Source organism: Oncorhynchus mykiss, chromosome 16 (assembly GCF_057628025.1).
Source record: "Oncorhynchus mykiss isolate SJ-2025 chromosome 16, ASM5762802v1, whole genome shotgun sequence".
NCBI lineage: Eukaryota > Metazoa > Chordata > Actinopteri > Salmoniformes > Salmonidae > Oncorhynchus > Oncorhynchus mykiss.
In genome coordinates, this window is record NC_143037.1 from 43,403,793 (window position 1) to 43,427,810 (window position 24,018).

The 24,018-nt window shown below is 43.7% G+C and overlaps 1 protein-coding gene across 1 annotated transcript in view; it reads left to right on the plus strand.

Moving 5' to 3' along the window:
- LOC110491966 (activin receptor type-1B) overlaps positions 1 to 24,006 on the plus strand; it is a 28,767-nt gene extending 4,761 nt beyond the window's left edge. Inside the window, exons 2-10 of the mRNA XM_021565871.3 lie at positions 15,882 to 16,121; positions 16,432 to 16,585; positions 16,722 to 16,834; positions 17,073 to 17,303; positions 17,476 to 17,643; positions 19,594 to 19,750; positions 19,948 to 20,072; positions 20,319 to 20,449; positions 20,721 to 24,006. Of these exons, the coding sequence (XP_021421546.1) occupies positions 15,882 to 16,121; positions 16,432 to 16,585; positions 16,722 to 16,834; positions 17,073 to 17,303; positions 17,476 to 17,643; positions 19,594 to 19,750; positions 19,948 to 20,072; positions 20,319 to 20,449; positions 20,721 to 20,846 (1,445 nt within the window). The 3' untranslated portion in view covers positions 20,847 to 24,006. The remainder of the gene's footprint in view (positions 1 to 15,881; positions 16,122 to 16,431; positions 16,586 to 16,721; positions 16,835 to 17,072; positions 17,304 to 17,475; positions 17,644 to 19,593; positions 19,751 to 19,947; positions 20,073 to 20,318; positions 20,450 to 20,720) is intronic.
- The last annotated feature ends 12 nt before the right edge of the window (positions 24,007 to 24,018 follow it).

Here is a 24,018-nt window from a genome sequence, read left to right on the forward strand (position 1 = left end):
GTCAGGTGGATGGATATCAAGAAGCTGATTAAACAGCATGATCATTGCACAGGTGTGCCTTGTGCTGGGGACAATAAGTAGGCTCCTAAAATGTGCTGTTTTGTCACACAACACAATGCCACAACTTGAGACATCTATGAAGGAGCATGCAATTGGGATGCTGACTGCAGGAATGTCCACGAGAGCTGTTGTCAGAGAATTTAATGTTAATTTCTCTACCATAACTCGCGTCGGTCATTTTAGATAATTTGTCCGTACGTCCAACCAGCCTCGCAATCGCAGACCATGTGGAACCACGCCAGCCCAGGACCTCCACATCCAGCTTCTTCACCTGCGGGATCATCTGAGACCAGCCACCAGGACAGCTGATGAAACTGAGGTGTATTTGTCTGTAATAAAACACTTTTGTGTGGGGAAAACTAAGTTGGTGGGCCTGCCCAGTCATGTGAAATCCATAGATTAATGAATTAATTTCAATTTACTGATTTCCTTATGAACTGTAACTCAGTAAAATCTTTCAAATGTTCCATTTTATTTTTGTTTACTATAGCTACATTTTCTAAACAAGTTTTCACTTTCTCATTATGGGGTATTGTGTTAGACAGGGAAAAAACTATTTTGAATTCTGGCTAGAACACGACGATCACTTTAACTCTACCTACATGTACATATTACCTCGTCTAACTGGTGTCTATGTACCGGTACCCCCTGTGTATATAGCCTCGCTATTGTTATTTTACTGCTGCTCTTTAATTATTTGTTACATTTTTTTATAAAAAAAAAATGTACTTAACCAACAATGCCTTTAAGAAAAAAGTGTTAAGGGCTTGTACGTAAGTGTTTCACTGTGAGGTCTACACCTGTTGTATTCGGTGAGTGTGACAAATACGATTTGATTATGTCAAGGGGTATGAATTCTTTCTGATGGCACTGCATGTGTCCTTCTGCTGCCCACTGTGCCAGTAACTTTTATAGGGCTACACAGCTAGCCTGGCTTCTGTTTCAGGGTTCGCTTGAGGGGCTTAAAGTACTTGAAGTTCAAGTACTGGAAAATCTGAAAATAATTTCCAGGCAGACAAGTTAATTTTAAATTTTTTTTTTTTTTTCTTCCACTCGTTTCGTGATGTGGTTGCCACCCACAATGCCAGGCAGGTACAGAACTGACTGATTAGGTGTCGGCAAACGTCATATCGGTAGCTAAAATGCCAGGTTAATGTAGATTCAAACCTGCCTTTTGTGCGTATGGAACATTTCTAGGATCTTTTATTTCAGTTCATGGAACCAACCAACCCACAAGGTGCAAAAATGCGTCAGACTTTGGCATTGCGAGCATGGGTGAATCGGCCCTGAAGAGCCACATCCTGCGCTGGCGCCAGTTCTACATAATGATTTGTTTTCTATGCAACAACCTCCAACCCCTATTTTGATATATCCAATTGGTAGTTAGTTTTGTTCCATCGCTGCAACTCCTCGGGAGAGGCGGATGTCGGGAGCATTGTTGTGAACCCGGAAGCCAGCCGCACCAATGTTTCGGAGGAAACGGCGTACAACTGGCGACCGTGTTGGCGTGCATGCGCCCGGCCCACCACAGGAGTCGCCAGAGTGCGATTGGACAAGGACATCCATGCCGGCCAACCCCTCCCTAACCCGGACAACGCTGGGCCAATTCTGGGTCGCCTCATGGGTCTCACTGTCGCGGCCTGCTGCGACACAGCCTGGGTTCGAACTGGGATCTGTAGTGATGCCTCAACCACGGCAGTGCTTTAGACCGCTGTGCCACTCGGGAGGCCCTCCAGAGCAATCGCATTTAACAATCGCATCGTTCACGGAGCGCCTGCGATATTCTGGTTTATCAAGCAGCAGCTGTGATGCTGCCGTTCTGATGGACGTTCACGTGCTGTTTTCCTCTGTGCCCTTCCCCCGACCGGCGACTGAAGCTGCCAGTCGGAAGCAAGACGCTTTTTCGTAGCTATCAAGTAGGAGACGTCCAATTTTAAAAACGGTCACTAAGCTGGAAATGTGTGTTCACCATAAGGCATATCCCCAAATTCTGCTCATCGCTACTCAAATGACAAAATCGACAGCACGAACACATGAATGTAGTGAAATGTGTGTTATTGAGTAGGACCTGTAAGGTAGTGATGAATACTAAGATCTTTTATTTTTTTTTACAACATTTTCATGATATTGTGCCTCTGGCGACTAGAAACAATTGCATCAATTGAACTATTACAAACTGGTGGTCCTTGAAAATAAATATTAGTGCTTTGAAAAAGTATTTGAAAAGCCTTGAATTTGACTTTCCACTGTCTGTATGAACCCTTTCCCTTGTTGCAGAACGAAGTGTTGTGGTTTAATGGGCTCAATATCCTTCTAGTATTATGTTCCTCTTGTAACCACTGGAAACTAGACCGGACCACTGCTGTCATTATCTCTCCTTGCCTCATGTAATCACCAAGAACATTAATTTAGTACAGCCAATAAGAAAAATCCCCTTTTCCTTGGCGTGCTGCTGAACTAGCCATTCGGGTGTGTGTGTGCGCGCGCGCGCTGTGTGAAAGATGTTTCATGTCCTAATGATGTTATGGAAATGAAAGGGAGCACATAGTCAGATTCCAACATGTGCATGCCTGTCTACCAGATCAGAGCCAAGGGAATGTACAGGAACTGAGCTGCCTGGAGTCACTGGGTTCAGGATAGATTTGCGTATAGGACAGTTTTTCTCCTTTTACGTCGTGTCTGTGTTTAACGTGTGGTGTGACTTAAGATATGGTCTGGGGCTTCCTATATGTTCATCTATGTGCATATGAGGTAGTTGAATTCTGGTTTTTACGTGTGTGTACTTTGTCTCAAGTTCTGTTGTGGGTCTTAGTTTGTCGGGCTGAGTGAGAGTAGCTTTCCTCCCTTAATCACCAGGCTAATAACCTCTTTTTGTTCTGTGTGTGTGTTGTGGTGAAGGTTCTAGCCTGGGTCCACTAGGGGTGAGTGTAGCTTAACGACCCGGGTGCCTCTAATGACCTCCAGCCCAGAGAGCCCTGGAGGCTGAGAGGCCTAATCGCAGACTGTCTGGCCTCTCTCTCACTGACCTGTGGACATGATCACTTAAATACAAATTAAGAAATATGATTCTGTGGTCGTTAGCCTTATGTGTTATTGCGGTGTCTGTGTGTCACAGTGCAGTGGACTCTTATGGGGGAGCTGAACATGATACCCACCTTCCACTGCACTGCCGTTAGTCTCCAATCAGTACACATTTCAGAGAACAACGCCTTGAATAGTGTAGCTACACTTATACTCACGTAGACAGACATACAGAGGGTTAGGCAGGTACTAGTGTGCTGTTTAGAATGGTATGTAATCTGACCCTGTGATGATGGAGACCAATGTAATGACTTTCCTCTTTACTCCCAGTATTGATAAAGGCTGAAGTGTGTGTGTGTGTACGTTTTTTCTGTCTGGTGGCGTCTGCTTGTCTTGATCAGCCCTCTGTCTGGTAGCTAACTGTATCTAATTTCAGATAGTGCAGTTTGGGTAATGGTGCTCACACGCAGTCAGTCTGCTCTGTGCTGTTTAGCCCCCAGAATTCTTTGCTGCTGTGTAACACTTTTTTTTTTTTTTTGTCCCATGCCAAACATGCTTAGGCTAAACATTTTCCACTGACATCATACTCATTCTTGAGGTGTACTGTTGTAACTGACTGATTCACCATATGCACATGAACACAAGCACTGTGAGTGTCAGCGTCTGACTGGCACACCAACACAGTCACTGCAATGTTTGTTAAACCCATTTCTGTGGTTTTGGAGTCCGTCTCCCACAAAGCTCTCTCCTGAACCACACCTGGGTTCTAACACTTTTTCAAATCTTTCAAATACTTTTAGCGTTTGCTTCCGCTTGCCTGGAGTGCCAAATGGGTGGGGTTTTGCAGTTTTTCTACTATTCTATTGGTCCATTGTACTAGGCAAGCTCAACCATGCCCAGCTTAACTATTTGGAATACTTTCTAATTGTATTTTTAACACAGGTCTGTCCTGAGCTCAGTCCAAATGAAGCAAGCACTGGTTATGGCAACAATGTTTTATTCATCCCTCCCTTCACTGTTTGCGTCCCAAATGACACCCTGTTCCCTATGAAGTGCAACAGTTTTTATCAGAGCCCCTTTTGGCACTTTATAGTGTACATCCCAAATGGAACCCTATTCCCTATGTCTGCCATTTGGAATGATAGGGTCTTAACACTTTGCTGTTAAACGGCTCCATCCAACCTGTATTCAGTCTAGACTGGGTTTTAATGATTGAATGTCACAGCTGGTTACTCTAGCTAGCTGCAGACTCCTCACAGACCACGGGGGGGCTACATAACCCCCCCCCCCCCCCCCCCCCCCCCCCCTTATCTGTGCTCTTCCCCTCTGCCTGTCCCCTGTCTCTGCCCACAGAAGATGAGATTTTCAGCAATTCCTCATAGGACACTGAGTTTGCAGACATTTTATTTAAAAAAAAAATACTTTTTTTATGTAACCAACATATTTTTGTCAAAGTATTTGATCTATTCTATCCCCAGAGCACAAGGTCTGGTGGTGAGTGGAGCACTCCTCCACCTCCTCTCCATACTTCCCTGCTCTTTGTTTAGCACAGGCCTGTCCAATCCCTCCTCGTTTCCCTGTAATCTCAGCACAAAGGACCAGTGTAAGGACACCAATTATGTGCAGAGTTCACACCAACCAGCTCAACCCCCACAGTGGAGCTGACTGTCCCTCCCCTGGGAAGCCTACTCTCTGAAAAGAGTCAGTTCTGTTTGAAAACTTTTGAAAGGAAATTAAATCATGAGCAAAAATGTTCTGAGTTCTGTTTATCTTCGGACACATTTAGAAGTCTTGTGTTTATATATTAGGCACACTGATGTGTTGTGGTATTGTGTCTATATGTAGGGCCATGTAAAATGTTTTTTTTATAAATATTTTTTTTTAACCTGATATCTGTTTTTAGTTTTACCCCAAATTCCATTTCTGTTTTTCCTGGGTTTCAATTTTATTGTATTTTTTTACTCAAAAGCACAATTTTTTTAAAATTTTTTTTTAACAAAATTGAATCTTCTAAGTCCACAACAATGCTTAAACCAAGACTACTTTTGAGGTCTGGGAAAAAATACAAGAAATAGATTTTTGGTTGTAGTTATCCCTTAATGTTTGGTTAGCAATGTTGCTGATTTGAAATTTGCACAACAATATTTGCATGTGACGCTAGCTAGCTATGAACCTCAATCAACCTAAACTTCAAAACATTTGTGTTGACTAAATTAAACTGTGTCCGTTTCCCACCGAAGGATGTAAAGATACTCACTCACTCACTCACATTGTACCTTTCGCATGTAATATGCTACAAATTGGATTATGGTATCTTCTAACATTATAATTGTCATATATTCTAGCTAATGGCTCATGTTCTATAAGATACATTTCGCAATCCACCTCCCTTTTTTTATTTTTTTATTTTACCTTTATTTAACCAGGCAAGTCAGTTAAGAACAAATTCTTATTTTCAATGATGGCCTAGGAACAGTGGGTTAACTGCCTGTTTGTGGGTTAACTGCCTGTTTGTGGGTTAACTGCCTGTTTGTGGGTTAACTGCCTGTTTGTGGGTTAACTGCCTGTTTGTGGGTTAACTGCCTGTTTGTGGGTTAACTGCCTGTTTGTGGGTTAACTGCCTGTTTGTGGGTTAACTGCCTGTTTGTGGGTTAACTGCCTGTTTGTGGGTTAACTGCCTGTTTGTGGGTTAACTGCCTGTTTGTGGGTTAACTGCCTGTTTGTGGGTTAACTGCCTGTTTGTGGGTTAACTGCCTGTTTGTGGGTTAACTGCCTGTTTGTGGGTTAACTGCCTGTTTGTGGGTTAACTGCCTGTTTGTGGGTTAACTGCCTGTTTGTGGGTTAACTGCCTGTTTGTACCTTGTCAGCTCGGGGGTTTGAACTTGCAACCTTCCGGTTACTAGTCCAACGCTCTAACCACCAGGCTACCCTGACGCCCCATTGACCTTCTGATTTTGTCTCTATTCTAAAATAATTCTCAGCAAATAAACAAGGTAGAATTCCCACGCTCCCCACACTCCATTATTTAATTTCTTTACATTTTTAATTAGCTGACATTTTTTTTGGGGGGGGGGGGGGGGGGGCTCCTTATTTTCATGTACTGTACCTAGAATACAAATGGTTGGATTTGCACTAAGCAATTTCCTCCAAGAACCAGATGTGAAACTGGCATATGTTTAGATCGTGTATATACATTTATCATTTTAAATTGGTGACACGTGGCTAGCTCAACAATATGCAAACAAGGTGAGTTTAGCTATTCTCTGCTTCAGATGTACAATAACCTGTTGACGCATGCCATTATCATCTGCAAAAGGGGTTCACCTGGCTGATATCCTGAGACAGTGACAATCAAACCGATTTTGGAGAGCTCACAACTGGACATGCAGTGCCTTCAGAAAGTATTCACACCTAGACCTTTTCCACGTTTTGTTGTGTTACAGCCCAAATTTAAAATGGATTCACGTGAAATTCTGCCACTGCTTACAATGTCAAAGTGGAATTGTATTTTTAATACAAAATAAAACTGAAATGCCATTAAAAAGGGGTGGAAAACATGACAAGCCTAAATACGTTCACGAGTAAACGTTTAGCTTTAAGTGAAATAGTAAGTTGCATAGACTCTGTGTGCAATAATATTGTTTAACATATTTTTATTTTGACTACCTCATCTGTACCCCACACACAATTCTTGTAAGGTCCCCGAGTCGAGCAGTGAATTTCAACCACACAGACCAGGGAGGTTTTCCAATGCCTCAAACGTAATAATGAGCAGACATTGAATATCCCTTTGAGCATGGTGAATACAATGTGTCAGATTCGACCCAAACACAATGCGTCACCGAGTACGACTTTTCATATTTTCCAGCATGGTGGTGTTTGCATCATGTTATGGGTATGCTTGTCATCGGCAAGGACTAGGGAGTTTTGAGATAAAAATACCATCTGTTGAAGATGCAGTATGTCTTCTCATTCCTGTTGGCCAGTCATCATAAGGCTATGGAGTCTGTAGCATAGCAACCCATATTTTCTCCCTGCCTCCCTGGCTTGTCCCCTCTTGAATGGATATTTTCACTGATGTTTTAAACTTCTGTAAACTGTTTGTCTGTGTGTGTATGGGACAGTCATCACATCGGGCTATAAACCACCCCTAGTTGGGGTAGGTTTTAATAGTCAGTGGGTACAGCATCTCCAATGCACTTCCTTATAAACTCACTCAGTCAGCGTATAGATGGTGTTCTGAGGCTGACCGGAACATATCCCAGTCCGTGTGATCAAAACAATCTTGAAGCGTGGATTCCGATTCGTCAGACCAGCGTTGAACGGTTCTAGTCACTGGTACATCCTGTTTGAGTTTCTGCCTTTAAGACTGTAGGAGCAAGATGGTGTTGTGGTTGGATTTGCCGAAGGGAGGGCTTTGTAAGCATCGCGGAAGTTAGCGTAGCAGTGATCGAGTGTGTTAACCCCACAAGTCTACAATCAATATGCGGATAGAATTTAGGTAGCCTTGTTCTCAAATTTGCTTTGTTAAAATCCCCAGCTACAATAAATGCAGCCTCAGGATGTATGGTTTACAGAGTCCAGTGAAGTTGCCTGAGGGCCGTCGTGGTGTCTGCTTGAGGGGGAATGTACACGATTTGATTAAAAACTTGGCAGTAGTCTCGTCCCGGGTCCTTCTCCCTGCCTTATTTAAACTATTTCACGAAACTATGCTCCAGAATAGGATGTGGCACTGGGTTGTTTTCTCTCTCTATCAAAGCCTGTTGCTTCATCTCTGTGTAATCTGCAGGAAATTCCGTGTCTGTGATTGCGTGTGAACTGCAGTGAACTTGGACACGCGCCACTAGGAGTTACTGGCACTTCCCCCGTCTGTCCCTAGCTCCAAGAGCAGTCCACATGCTGTTGCTGACGAGAATGACTGAATTACAAGAAACTGCACACGCTGCTGCTGACATGAAATGGCAAGATGTCGACTCATTCCACTTCCACTTTCCTCAAAACGCTGTTCCAACAACGCGCGCACACACACACAGTGCATTCGGAAAGTATTCAGACCCCCCCCTTTTTTTTTTTTTTTGTTACGTTACAGCCTTATTCTAAAATGGATTAATTTGTTTCTCCCTCCCCTCCAATCTACACACAATACCCCATAATGACAAAGCAAAAACAGGTTTTTAAAAGCAGATCACATTTTAAGTATTCAGTACATTGTTAAAGCAACAGTCTTCTTGGTTGTGACGCTACAAGCTTGGCACAAGTATTTGGAGTTTCTGCCATTCTGCTCTGCAGATCCTCAAAATGATCCTTTCTGGCTAATTTCAAGCAGGCTGTCGTGCCTTTTACTGAGGAATGGCTTCCATCTGGCCACTCTACCATTAAGGCCTGATTGGAGTGCTGCAGAGATGGTTGTCCTTCTGGAAAGTTCTCCCATCTCCAAGGAGCTCTGTCAGTGACCATCAGGTTCTTGGTCACCTCCTTGACTATGGCCCTTCTCCCCGATTTTGCTCAGTTTGGCCAGGCATCTTCCAATCATGTAGAAACATCTCAAGGATGATCAACAGAAACCCGATGCAGCTGCGCTCCATTTAGTGTCGTAGCAAACGGTCTGAATACTTGTGCAACATGATGGATGATGCCGCCAGAGAGAATGGCTGCCATTTTATTGGCTCTTAACCAACCGTGCTATTTTTTTTATTCTCATTGTTTAACTTTTTATTTTTACTTTTTGTACGTAATGTCGCTGCTACCGTCTCTTATGACCGAAAAGAGCTTCTGGACATCAGAACAGTCATTACTCACCTCGAATTGGACAAAGAATTTTTCTTTGAACCTTTCTAGGGCAGGCGTTCCACTAGCGGAACCCCTCGACAACATTCCGCTGAAAAGGCAGTGTGTGAAATTTACAATTTTTTAATTTTTTTTTAAAAATATTTAACTTTCACACATTAACAAGTCCAATACAGCAAATGAAAGAAACCTCTTGTTAATCTACCCATCGTGTCCGATTTAAAAAAAAATGCTTTACAGCGAAAGCACCACATATGATTGTTAGGTCATAGCCAAGTCAAAAAAAACACAGCCATTTTTCCAGCCAAAGATGGGAGTTGCAGAAATATAGATCAAATTAATCTGATCTTCATCAGATGACACTCATAGGACATCATGTTACACAGTACATGTATGTTTTGTTTGATAATGTGCATATTTGTATCCAAAAATCTGTTTACATTTGCATGTTACGTGCAGTAATGTTTTGATTCCAAAACATCTGGTGATTTTGCAGAAATACTCATAATAAACATTTGATAAAAGATAAGTGTTATTCACAGAATTAAAGAGACTTCTTCTTTTAATGCAACTGCTGTCAGATTTTTTTTTTTTTTTTTACTTTACGGAAAAAGTATAATCTGAGAACGGTGCTCAGAGCCCAACCCAGCCAGAGAAAAATCCGCCATTTTTGAGTCAACAGAAGTTAGAAATAACACCATAAATATTCACTTCTGATCTTCATCAGAAGGCACTCCCAAGAATCCCAGTTTGACAATAAATTTATGTCCAAATAGCCACTTGTTGTTAGCGTGTTCAGCCCAGTAACCCATCTTCATGAGGTGCAGGCACTTCGTCCAGACAAAAACTCTAAGTTCCGTTACAGTCCTTTAGAAACATGTCAAACGATGTATGGAATCAATGTTTAGGATGTTTTTAACATAAAACATCAATGTTTCAACCCGAGAATTCCTATGTCTGAAGAAAAGCACTGGAACGAGAGGTAACTGTCGGGAGCGTGCGTCATGAGACCAAGGCACTATTGCCAGACCACTGACTCAAACAGGTCTCATGAGCCCCTCCTTTATAGTAGAATCCTCATTCAAGTTTCTAAAGACAGTTGACATCTAGTGGAAGCCGTAGGAAGTGAAACTTTATCCATATCCCACTGTATTCGGTAGGCCAACCTTTGAAAAACTACAAACCTCCGATGTCCCACTTCCCGGTTGGATTTTTCTCAGGTTTTCGCCTGCCATATGAGTTCTGTTATCACAGACATCATTCAAACAGTTTTAGAAACTTCAGTGTTTTTGATCCAATAGTAGTTAATAATAATAATAATAATAATATTATTATTATTATTATTATTATTATGTTAGTATCTGGGACAGAGTAGGAGGCAGTTCACTAAGCACGCTATTCATCCAAAAGTGAAAATGCTGCCCCCGATCCCAAAAGAGTTAATGAGTTGAACGGGAAGGATATACTTCAAACAGGCCCTCATCCCCGCCGTTCGCTGGAGAAAGAGTTAGCGGAAAGAGATCGGGGTTCTTTGTGAGGATCAGGTGATAGGTGGCTAATCTGCCTTTACCATCCGTACTGTTAGCCAGCGTTCAATCGCTGGAAAATTTAAATGGGACGAACTGAAAGCATGTTTATCCAACCAACGGGACATTAACTGTAATAATCTTGTTCAGTCAGGAGGGGCAAATTAAACTCTAGACCACCTTTACTCCACACACAGATGTGTACAAAGCTCTCCCTCGCCCTCCATTTGGCAATTCTGACCATAATTCTCTCCTCCTGCTTACAAGCAAAAACTTTAAGCAGGAGGCATCAGTGACTCGGGTTATGGAAAAAGTGGTCAGATGAAGCTGATGCTAAACTACAAGACTGTTTTGCTAGCACCGACTGGAATATGTTCCTGGATTCGTCCAATGGCATTGAGTGCACATCAGTCACTGGCTTCATCAATAAGGGGATTGACGACGTCGTCCCCAGAGTGACTGTACGTATATACCCCAACCAGAAGCCATGGATTACATGCAATATTCTCACTGAGCTAAAGGGTAGAGCTGCTGCTTTCAAGGAGCTGGACTCTAACCCGGAAGCTTACAAGAAATCCCGCTATGCCCTCTGACGAACCATCAAACAGGAAAAGCGTCAATACAGGACTAAGATCAATTTGTACTATGTCGGATGTGGCAGGGCTTGCAAGCCATTACAGACTACAAAGGGACGCACAGCCGAGAGCTGCCTGGTGACACAAGCCTACCAGAAAAGCTAAAAAAAACTTCTATGCTCGCTTTGAGGCAAATAACACTAAACATGCATGAGGGTATTAGCTGTTCCGGACGACTGTGTGATCATGTTCTCCGCAGCCGACGTGAGTAAGACCTTTTTAAACAGGTCAATATTCACACGGCCGCAGGGCCAGACGGATTACCAGGACGTGGTCAGCGCATGCGGAGTACAACTGGTAAGTGTCTTCACTGACATTTTCAACCTCTCCCTGATTTGAGTCTGTAATACATGTTTCAAGAAGACTACCATAGTCACACTGATCCTCAACACGGGCTCCTGTAGTCCCTGTTCACTCATGACTGCACGGCCAGGCACGACTCCAACACCATTAAGTTTGCCGATGACACAACAGTGGTATTCCTGATCACCGACAACGATGAGACAGCCAATAGGGAGGTGGTCAGAGATCTCATCGTGTGGTGCAAGGACAACCTCTCCCTTAACGTGATCAAGACAAAGATGATTGTGGACTACAGGGGAAGGAGGACCGAGCACGCCCCCATTCTCATCGACGAGGCTGCAGTGGAGCAGGTTGAGAGCTTCAAGTTCCTTGGTGTCCACATCACCAACAAACTATCAAGGTCCAAACACACCAAGACAGTCGTGAAGAGGAAGCGGCAAAACCTATTCCCCCTCAGGAGACTGAACAGATTTGGCATGGGTCCTCAAAAGGTTCTACAGCTGCACCATCGAGAGTATAATGGTTGCATCACTGCCTGGTATGGCAACTGCTCGGCCTCCGACCGCAAGGCACTACAGTGGGTTGAGTGTACGGCCCAGTACATCACCGGGGCCAAACTTCCTGCCATCCAGGACCTCTATACCCGCTGGTGTCAGAGGAAGGCCCTAAAATTTGTCAGACTCCAGCCACTCCTCTCTGCTACCGCACGGCAAGTGGTACCAGAGAATCAAGTCTAGGTCCAAGAAGCTTCTAAACAGCTTCTACCCCCAAGCCATAAGACTCCTGAACAGCTAATCAAATGGCTACCCAGACTGTTTGCACCCCCCCCCCCCCCCCCTTTCTACACTGCTGCTACTCTGTTTTATCTATGTATAGTCACTTTAATGTACATATTACTTAAATGACCTTGACACTGGTGCCCTGGTTGACTTTGTACCGGTACCCTTTGTATATAGCCCTTATATTGTTATTTACTGTTGCGCTTTAATATATATATTTTTTTAGGTATTTTCTTAACTGCATTGTTTAAAGGTTTGTAAGTAAGCACTTCACTGTAAGGTTGTTCAGCGCATGTGACAAATAAAATTTGATTTGAAATTGGGCATTTTTTTTTTTTTTTGACATTTGCTAAAATTTCTAATCCTTTTTTTTGCTTTGTCATTGAGAGAAAATATATTTAATCCATTTTACAATAAGGAAAAAGTCAAGGGGTCTGAATACTTCCCAGAATGCACTGTACATGCAGACACGCAGCAGTTCAACTGTGGGAATGGCTCCCAGTCACACATTATGATGGCGCAATAGGTGGGAGAGGGGTATGTGTGTGTGTGTGTGTGTGGGGGGGGGGGGTGGTGGTGAGTAAACTTAAGGGAAGTGGGTTGAGTAAGACTGAGTGGGTGGGAAAGTGTTACTAACCCGACAATATTTGGATCCTAAGGAGAGTGGTGAAACTACAGCAGGAGTAGCTCAGGAAGAAAGTGCTGTTTCAAACTGTTCTGTTCTGATTGAGGATGGATATTTTTGCAGGAGACCTGCTGCTGTTGAAACTCCAGAGATGAACCTACAGAGGAAGGTTGAAGCTTGTGCTAACATAGTCTGTCTTGGCTTACCAGTGAGACTGAGAGACTAGTGCTCATTGTTGATGATCCAGCAAACTTCACAAATTCCAGGCCAATCTCAATTTTGCCGGCCATCTAAAAAAAAATGTTAAAGCATAAATTCTTAACAAGGAAAGTCAGTTTTATGAACTTCAGTATGGTTTCAGAAATCTCACCCTTCCTACATGGCTGTTAGTTACTTAATTGGTGAAATACATACACCAAATGATTGCGAAGATCATAGGTTAGATTTTTTTTTTTCTTAAAAGCTTTTGATACTGTTGATCATAATAGTTTGAATAAAAATGTGAAACTGAGGAGTATTTGTCTAAAGCCCTTGTGGGGAAAAACTCATTCTGATTGGCTGGGCCTGGGAGGGCATGGCTCCCCAGTGGGTGGGCCTATACCCAGCCAATCAGAACGAGTTTTTCCCCACAAGGGCCTTATTACAGACAAATACTCCAGTTTCATCAGCTGTCCGGGGGGCTGGTGAAGAAGCCGGATATGGAGGTCCTGGGCTGGAGTGGTTACACGTGGTCTGCGCTTGTGAGGTCGGTTGGACGTACTGCCAAATGTTCTAAAATGACAGAGGCGGCTTATGTTAATTTCTCTAACATTAAATTCTCTGGCAACAGCTCTGGTGGACATTCCTGCAGGCAACATGTCAATTGAGCTCTCCTTCAAAACTTGAGACATCTGTGGCATTGTGTTGTGAAAACACTGCACATTTTAGTGGCCTTCTATTGTCCCCAGCACAAGGTGCACCTGTAATGATCATGCTGTTTTATTCAGCTTCTTGATAATCCATCCACCTGACAGGTGTGGCATATCTTGTCAAAGGAGAAATGCTCACTAACAGGTATAATCAAATTTGTGCGTTTGGAACATTTCTGGGATCTTTTTTATTTCAGCTCATGAAACAGGACATACACACTTGACTTGTTTTGTATATTTGTGTGTTTTCCTCTCACAAAGATTTAATTTACCTCAGTTCATCAACATTATCTAATTTCTCAGTGGTTTAAAATGAACATTGTCACTGACTTATTATTTGGTCCAAAGAAAATAGAATCCAGATTATATAGGGGTCCATATTGATGATATACCTGTAGATCATGCCTGTACGCTTTCCTGGTGTTCTGATTTGATGGTCAATTGTCATGGAAACAATAACCTCTAAGATCACCAAAAATATGAGGATAACTGGGCAAGATGTAGATATCTCCTGAACAGAAGTGCTGCACTCTCTATTACACAATGATCGTCCCATTCATCAGTTACTGTAACATTATATGGGCCAGCACATGCCATACCACTATCAATCTCCCTGCAGAAACGCTCTGTATGAAGAATATCATCTGACTATACCTCAGACCGTTCAGCACCTCCTTAAAATAAATAAATAAGAGGACTCCTGAATATTGATCAAATGTAAGTTGTTCAATGTGTTTGCGGTACTTTTAATCACTTATTGAATTCCCTAACTGCAGCTACGCCGTCCATGTTCAGGAGCGACCAATTCTCAATTCCGAATGACCTATTAAAGCCCCATGATCTGGAACGCATTCCTGTCTGATTTTGCTAAGCTATCCTTGTCATTTTGTTTTAAATTGTTAGAGGCACCTATTGTCCATCACAGTTCTACACCCCCAGTAGCTTGACTTTCTGTTTAGATGTTCTATTCCTTTTATCTCTTTTGCGTCTAGTTTTGATTTGATTGTTTGTCCACACTGCTAAATTGGTGTGATTTATGACCATTGAGGGGGGGGGGGGGTGTTACTTGAAAAAGCTATTTTTGGGCTTTACCCCTCCTGCACATACTATTTTTTTTAAAATTACAGTTACAAACAGTTTCTGTTTGAGCAAATAAACTAACCGGGCGGAAGGAGAGGGCTCAAGGGCTGCTTGGAAACCCCCCAGAATAGGGAGAGGATTAGCAGAAAGCTTCAGAGTAAATCCCTTTTTATTTAATTTTTTTAATCCAGAGGGTGTTGAGGTCTGACAAGGCTTGGCCCTTTAGAAGTGTCTTTTAGGTGCCCCCCTCTGTTTGAATTTGTTGCAATTTCTTTTAGGTGTCCCCCTCTGTTTGAATTTGTTGCAATTTTTGTTCTAGTCTAGCTTTTAATTTCCTCTGAAGCAAGAGTGATTTAGTTTTGAGTGGCCCAGCTATTGTAGACTTGTTAAAACAGGCCCCTATCAAACTGTCTGTGCTGCGGGCTTTAAATCAAAGCTATGATCCTGACAGTGTTTTGGGGATTGAGTGGCGCAGTGGTCTAAGGCACTGAATTGCAGTGCTAGTGGTGGCACTACAGACCCGGGTTCAATCCTGGGCTGTATCACAACCGGCCGTGATCGGGAGTCCCATAGGGGTGGTGCACAATTGGCCCAGCGTCGTCCAGGTCAGGAGAGGGTTTGGCCAGGGTACGTCGTCATTCTAAATAAGAATTTGTTCATAACTGACTTGCCTATTTAAATAAAAATGTGTTCTCTTGCTTTCTTTGAGTAGCAGAATGCTGCATTGGGGATTTGGGTTTTGGTGCGTCTGTCCCAGCATTCCAGGACAGTCTCCTCTCCATGGAGTATTTGGCTGCCTCTGCTTTAGAGAAACTGGTTTCCGTCCGGGTCTCTGTCTGCTGCTAAACCAGTCTACACACTCCACTGGCTGTATTGTTGCGTCTCTTCCGAACGGGACTCTATCCTGGCTAGTCCGGTAGATGGAATGTACTTTGAGTCTTGTATTGTTGGTTTAGACGCCCTCTACTGGACATCTGAGTACTGCAGTGACTTGAAAGTTTTCAACTGTTCTTCATCGCATTCTGTTCTGGGAAGTTCTCTTCAACTCATTCCACCCCATGCCTGTTATCTCGGTCTCTGATTCAAGCGCCCATAGAATAGTCCTGATGCCTAACTAGTACTCATTCTAACCTTGTGCCTCCCTTTTTTTCCCTCAGCCCTGCGGTGTAACTGCACCAACTGTGTGAAGTCTGGTTATGAGTGTGAGACTGATGGGGCCTGCATGGCCTCCACCTCCTTCATCCAGGGGCATGAGCAGCATGTAAGGATCTGTATCGCCAGAGACAGCCTTGTGCCCCCTGGCCAACCTTTCTACTGTCTCAGTGCTGAGGGACTGCTCAACACACACTGCTGCTACACTGACTACTGCAACCGCGTCGACCTCAAGGTTCCCTCACGTGAGTAAAGCCACACCGTCTGCGTTTTGTGTGTATCGCATAAGTAAAGCTTCCTCGTCTCCTGTCTTTTAATAAAAAATAACAAATCTGCACTGATTTGAAAGAACAGGGCTGGTGAAGGCACCTCCCCCCCTCCTATAGCAACCATTTCGTGTCTACCCCTCCAATGTTTTCATTTCAGTGCACATAAGAGAGAGGAGATGGAGAAAGCCACTTCGTACTATTGAGATGCACCCTTTTGTTTTATTTTATTGGGAAAGATGGTAATACCACTGCTAACACCCTGTTCTCAATTTCTCCCTCGCTCCAGTCCCGGTGAAACCAGGGGAGCTGGGCTGGGTGGGCTCTGGAGGCCCTTGGGGCCCGGTGGAGCTGGTGGCTGTGATCGCAGGGCCGGTCTTCCTGCTGTGCATGCTGCTGCTGGTGGGATTATTCCTCTTCCAGCATCACCAGAGGACCTACAGGTGAGTCTCTGGTCCCAGGTAGTACCATCTGAGTACGCCCTACAGATGGGATGGCAGGGCTGTGGTGGATTTGGAGGGGGGGGGGGGGTGAGAAGATACCATTTTAGTTTCTGACAGCTGATCTTCTTTTGTATAGCCACAGACAGCGGCTGGAGGTGGAGGACCCCTCCTGTGAACACCTCTACCTGGCCAAGGACAAGACCCTGCAGGATCTCATCTATGACATGTCCACCTCCGGGTCTGGTTCTGGTGAGTAGACTGAGCCTACACTGCTGGAAGTAAAGGTTCTATACACAGAACCGCCCTGAACTCTACCCTCGCCTGCGAACAGAGGTCCTATTACACTGTGGATTCATTCAATGTACAGCCACGTCTGTATGTAACACAATAGATGCATATGTGTGTACACATACAAGTTTAGTTCAAGTTAGTGTTTAGGCGAAAGCCCAGTGGTATCAGTGGTCCTTCTTTCTGCTTCCTCCTGCAGGCCTGCCCCTGTTCGTGCAGCGTACGGTGGCCAGGACCATCGTTCTGCAGGACATCATAGGGAAGGGCCGCTTCGGGGAGGTGTGGCGGGGGAAGTGGCGCGGGGGAGACGTGGCGGTGAAGATCTTCTCCTCCAGAGAGGAGCGCTCGTGGTTCAGAGAGGCTGAGATCTACCAGACCATCATGTTGCGACACGAGAACATTCTGGGATTCATCGCCGCCGACAATAAAGGTGAGCGTTCCGTCGCTGTTCTATTACAGCACCACACAGAGAACCGTGTACACACACCACTTACAACACAGACATATCTCTGGTGTTATGTAGGTTAATTTCATCAAGTTTTTTTATTTTTTTTATTAACAGAATTATCCTCCATCTTTGTCTGCGTTTCTCTTTCTCTCAGATAACGGCACATGGACCCAGTTGTGGCTGGTTTCAGACTACCACGAGTACGGTTCTCTGTTTGACTACCTGAACTACTATTCTGTGACTATAGAGGGCATGATCAAACTGGCCCTGTCTGCCGCCAGCGGCCTGGCTCACCTGCATATGGAGATACTGGGAACGCAGGGTAAGCACAGCGGCGAGATGAATAAGGACCATACCGTGCATTCGGAAAGTATTCAGACCCCCTTCACCATTTCCACATTTTGTTATGTTACAGCCTTATTCTAAAATTGATTTAAAAAAATAATAATTTACCCTCCTCAATCTACACACAATACCCTATAATGACAAAGCGAAAACGTTTTTTTTAGTTATGTTTGCTAATTTATTAAAGAGAAACCTGAAATACCTTATTTACAGAGGTATTCAGATCCTCTGCTATGAGACTCAAAATTCAGCTCAGGTGCATCTTGTTTCCATTGACCATCCTTGAGATGTTTCACAACTTGATTGGAGTCCACCTGTGGTAAATTAAATTGATTGGACATGATTTGGAAAAGCACACACTGGTTCCACAGTACATGTCAAAGCAAAAACCAAGCCATGAGGTCGACGGAATTGTCAGATCTCAGACAGAATTGTGTTAAGGCACAGATCTGGGGAAGAGTACCAAAACATTCCTGCAGTATTGAACGTCCCCAAGAACAGTGGCCTCCATCATTCTTAAGTGGAAGAAGTTTGGAACCACCAAGACTCTTCTTAGAGCTGGCCAAACTGAGCAATCGGGGGAGAAGGGCCTTGATCAGGGAGGTGACCTAGAACCCGATGGTCACTCTGACAGAGCTCCAGAGTTCTTCTGTGGAGATGGGAGAACCTTCCAGAAGGACAACCATCTCTGCAGTACTCCACCAATCAGGCCTTTATGGTAGTGGCCAGATGGAAACCAAGCCTCAGTAAAAGGCACAATTACAGTCCACTTGGAGATTGCCTAAAGTACTTTCAGACCATGAGAAACAAGGTTCTCTGATCTAATGAAACCAAGATTAAACTCTTTGGCCTAAATGTCAAGCATCACGTCAGAAGGAAACCAGGCACTGCTCATCACCTAGTCATTACCATCCCTACGTTGAAGCATGGTGGTGGCAGCATCGTGCTGTGGAGATGTTTTTCAGTGGCAGAGACTGGGAGACTAGTCAGGATTGAGGGAAAGATGAATGGAGCAAAGTACAAAGATCCTTGATGAAAATCTGCTCAGGACCTCAGACGAGGGAGAAGGTTACCTTCCAACAGGACAATGACCCTAAGCACACAGCCAAGACAACACAGGATTGGCTTCGGGACAAGTCTCTGAATGTCCTTGAGTGGCCCAGCCAGAGCCCGGACTTGAACCCGATCTAACATCTCTGGAGAGACCTGAAAATAGCTCTGCAGCGACACTCCCCATCCAACCTGACAGAACTTGAGAAGATCTGCAGAGAAGAATGGGACAAACTCCCCAAATACAGGTGTGCCAAGCTTGTAGTGTCATACCCAAGAAGACTTGAGGCTGTAATCGCTGCCAAAGGTGCTTCAACAAAGTACTGAGTGAAAGGTCTGAATACTTGTGTAAATGTGATATTTCAGTTTTTGAAAACCATTTCTAAAAAATATTTTTACTTTGTCATTATGGGATATTGTGTGTAGATTGATGGGGGGGAGGGCTATTTATTCCATTTTATAATAAGGCTGTAACAAAATGTGGAAAAAGTCAAGGTCTGAATACTTTCCAAATCCACTGTATGTGTTAACACATTCCTAATTAGCCTGGTAGCCAGGGTGTTCTACAACACAGCAGGATCACCAAGTTAGCCAGTTAACTTTTTGTTCCCATCACTTTACACCTCTCACACGGCCATTGTTAGCACTCATTGCCCTGCCTATAAATTAGATTTTTTTTTTATAGGATCCCCATTAGCTGATTCCATGGCGACAGCTAATCTTCCTGGGGTCCGACACACAACTAAAAAGACAGTACAGCTAATATATATATTACAAACGATGACCTGGTTCAAATGTAAACCTGGTTTAAACATTGTCGTGTGCTCCTGTGCTCCTTCCATTCCAGTCTTCCAACTCAGTGTTTCCTCCTCTCTAGGTAAGCCTGGTATTGCCCACCGTGATCTGAAGTCTAAGAACATTTTGGTGAAGAAGAATGGCATGTGTGCCATTGCTGACCTGGGGCTGGCAGTACGCCACGAGTCCATCACTGATACTATAGACATCGCCCCTAACCAGCGTGTTGGCACCAAGAGGTACTGACCCGACTAGCTGCCATGTCCTGTATTAAATTAATAGACTGCATAAAATAGACAACATTGTAAAAATGTGGAACATTTTTGTTCAATTCATCTCCTGAATTTGGTGTATTTGATACCGTATCTCAGTGATATACTGGTACACAAAACATCCTTTCCTTTAGTGGAAACCTGCTTGTCTCTCTGTCTCCCAGGTATATGGCTCCAGAGGTCCTGGAAGAGACCATCAACATGAAACACTTTGACTCGTTTAAGTGTGCTGATATCTACGCCCTGGGGCTGGTGTACTGGGAGATAGCGCGCCGCTGCAACACTGGAAGTAAGACACGGACTGGGTACCTTGCAGATGGTCCAATCTCACAATGCCTGGGGGAGTGCTTCAGCTCATTTTGGCCACACGAGTAGTTACTTAGGCTACATGGGGATTTGTAAATGAGTGATTCTGTGCAGTCTGACTGCAATGTAGTTTCATTGAAACACACCTTCACTTGTCAAGAACCACATTACTATGAGAACAATCTTCTTAGATGTGAGCATGTGACTGACCAGGCTCCCCCCCCCCCAGGTATCCACGAGGATTACCAGCTGCCCTATTTTGACCTGGTGCCCTCTGACCCCTCCATAGATGAGATGAGGAAGGTGGTATGTGACCAGAGGCTGAGGCCTAACGTGCCCAACTGGTGGCAGAGCTACGAGGTAATGAGAGAACAAATATGCACAAAAAAAACTCAAGACTTTCTGGACAAAAACATTGCATTTGTTTTCTAAGTTACTAGTGATTGACTGCATTTGAAATGTAAATATGGTGTAAACAATTGCTTTTGCAGTTTTATTGTACTTTTTAAATTCTTTATTCACATAAGGCAATTCATTTGACATTTCCTTTTCACCCTGTGGGACTAGGTAAAGGTGAAGTTGGTTGATTGTGTGTTGACCGACTCTAACCTCCCCCTCTCTCATCCTCCAGTCTCTGCGTGTGATGGGTAAGATCATGAGGGAGTGCTGGTACTCTAACGGAGCGGCCCGCCTCACGGCTCTACGCATCAAGAAGACTCTCTCTCAGCTCAGTGTTGAGGAGGACATCAAGATGTAAGATAAGAGTGGGACGGACAGGCGGCAGAGCCAGGTAGCTCGCTGGAGACGCACAACGATAGACACCGGCTGTATATCAAATGGCGCCCTATTCCCTATCTAGTGCACTACTTTTTGACCAGGGCTCATGGAAAATAACACGGAAAGGACTGCGACTAAATCCTGCCAGTTTTAAAGCCACACTCCCAAGTTGTGACAAGGCCTACCCCGCCTTATTAGCCATAACTACTGAGAATCTCCCCTCTGCCGCTCCTCTCTTCTTTCTCCCTCCTTCACCTGGTTATCCCAACCTCCTCTCCTTCACCCACTCTTATGGGCCACCACACTACAACACGATACTACCATTATTATCCCCACCAACCTCCCTGTTCAGTTTTACTTTGTGCTTTGAGGCAGTAAATATTACTATTGTACAGTGACAGGAATTTAGTTTGTAATATTTTGTACATCTTTTTAATTATTTTTTTGCCACAAGACTAGCTGCGTCCTGAAAACTCATTCATAATGTGGTTTCATGTCCACATTTTTAAGTAAAAACATTTGCTTTTGGGAGAATGTGGGAGAGTAGCAGATGACTCGCTTGTCGTCACCCAACTATCTGTACAGGATGAAATCAACCATATTAGGCAGGAAAGTCACTTCTTCTATGGACATGTCACAATATACACTGAACAAAAATATAAATGCAACATGTAAAATGTTGGTCCCATATTTCTTAGGCTGAAATAAAAGATCCCAGAAATGATCCATACTAATTTGTCTACATCCCTGTTAGTGAGCATTTCTCCTTTGCCAAGATAATCCATCCACTTGACAGGTGTGGCATATCAAGAAGATGATTTAAACAGCATGATCATTACACAGGTCCACCTTGTGCACATTGTCACAACACAATGCCACAGATGTCTCAAGTTTTGAAGGAGTGTGCAATTGACATGCTGACTGCAGGAATGTCCACCTGAGCAGTTGCCAGAGAATTGATGTTCTCTACCATACACCGCCTCCCATGTTGTTTTTAGAGAATTTGGCAGTAAGTCCAACTGGCATCACAATCACAGACATGTCACCACGCCAGCCCAGGCCCTTTACACTCACCTGTGGGAGTGTCTGAGATTAGCCACCCGGACAGCTGATGAAACTGGGTATGCACAACCTGAATTTCTGCACAAATGGTCTGGCAAACTCATCTGCGTGCTTGTCGTCACCAGGGTCTTGACCTCACTACAGTTCGACATCGTAACTGACTTCAAGCCCGAAAAGTGTTATTTTCGCAGATGAATCCCGTTTTCATCTGTACTGGGCAGATGTCTTTGTGTACGGCGTCATGTGGTTTACTGATGTCAACGTTGTGCACAGAGAACCCTGTGGTGGGGATATGGTATGGGCAAGCATAAGCTAGGCACAACGAACACGATTGCATTTTATTTATGTCAATTTGAATGCACAGACATACTGTGAGATCCTGAGGCCCATTGTCGTGCCATTCATCCACCACCATCACGTTTCAGCGCGGTAATGAGCAGCCCAATGTCGGAAGGATCTGTACACAGCGGAAAATGTCCCCGTTTTTCCATGGCCTGCATACTCACCAGACATGTCACCCGTTGAACATGTTTGGGATGCTCGACGTGTACAACGGCGTGTTCCTGTTCCCGCCAATACCCAGCAATTTCGCACAGCCATTGGAGGAGTGGGACTACGATCAACAGCCTGATCAACTCTGTGAAGACGCACTAATTGTGTGCCTCATACTGACTGGTTTTCTGCTCCACGCCCCTACTTTAAAACATTTTTTTAAGGTATCTGTGAACAACAGATGCATATCTGTATTCCCAGTCATGTGAAATCCATAGATTAGGGCCTAATGAATTTATTTCAATTGACTGATGTCCTAATATGAACAAACTCAGTGAAATTGTTGCATGTTGCGTTTTTTTATATTTTTCTTCAGTGTACATCAGAGTAGACTCACAGCCGTTCCTGTACAGCTTTCAGAAGCCTGGAATAGCTTGTAGTTGATTGGACAACATTTCACATTTAGTCATTTTAAGACTTGTCAAGCATTAAAACAGATGGGTTGCATTCTGCTACTTGAATACCCCACGTCGCTCATGCCTGCTTGTATGTGACTCCTACATGTATCACATTTTGAGTTGGTCCAGTTTTATGTTTTGAAATGTGGCAGGGATGTTTTTTTGGAATGGTTTTATTAGATATTGTTGACGTGATTTAAGAAGCCAGTCAAAGATGTAGCCTATTTTTAATTCAGTCCAACATGTAGGTAGGGGTAAGGAGCCTTTTGGACCTAGACTTAAGCGCTCCAGTACTGCTTACCGCGCGGTAGCAGAGAACAGTATGACTGATAAGAGGCATAAACGATGGTAATGAGAACTGTTTTACTATAGACACTACTGATGAAGACATTGTGATTTGTATACAAAACATAGGCATCTCTCTCTGTACTGTGGTCATTTTTCTTCAGTGACATCTTCAATGGTACTTTCAGCTGGTTTCTTGGAGATGCAGAAGTCAAAGAGAGCTCAGGAAAACAATGTTTTATTCTTGGCTTTTCTTGGATTGTAGGTATCGATTTTCCCTTTTACACTGGGCTAGTTGATATTGATGTAACTGAGCTCATCTCACCATTTTGTGTATTTATTTTCGATTGAACAGGGCAAGAAGAATAGGCTTTGATTTCTGTTAACACTGGAACTGGGCTCTCTGAAAAAGGATACAATGTGTTCTGATGGTATGCAGAACAAGGGGGCTGTCTCAACACTGGGACCTCTGTCTTTACTGAGGTAAAAGATATAGAATGCAGAGGGGGAAAAAATATTTTTGGGATTTGGGGCATGTATACCCCAGTAAATGTATGTTGCTGCTACTGTAACATTGGCAAGGATATGACGGATGGAGTATTTGGGGGGTCAATCTATCCTGGTATTTCATGAGGGCTTTGAGGAAGAGATGGTTGTCATGAGAACCAAATGTCAAATATTCCTATCCATGTTTTAGCATGGGATTTTTTTGTTTTGTTATACCATCAACTGTCCTATTCATACTGTAAACACCATGTTAAACTACTCTTTTTTTTTTCAGGACTAGTTAGAAAATGTGTACATATGGTAGGTGATATACATTAAAATACAAGTTTTGTATTAGTCTGTCTGTAT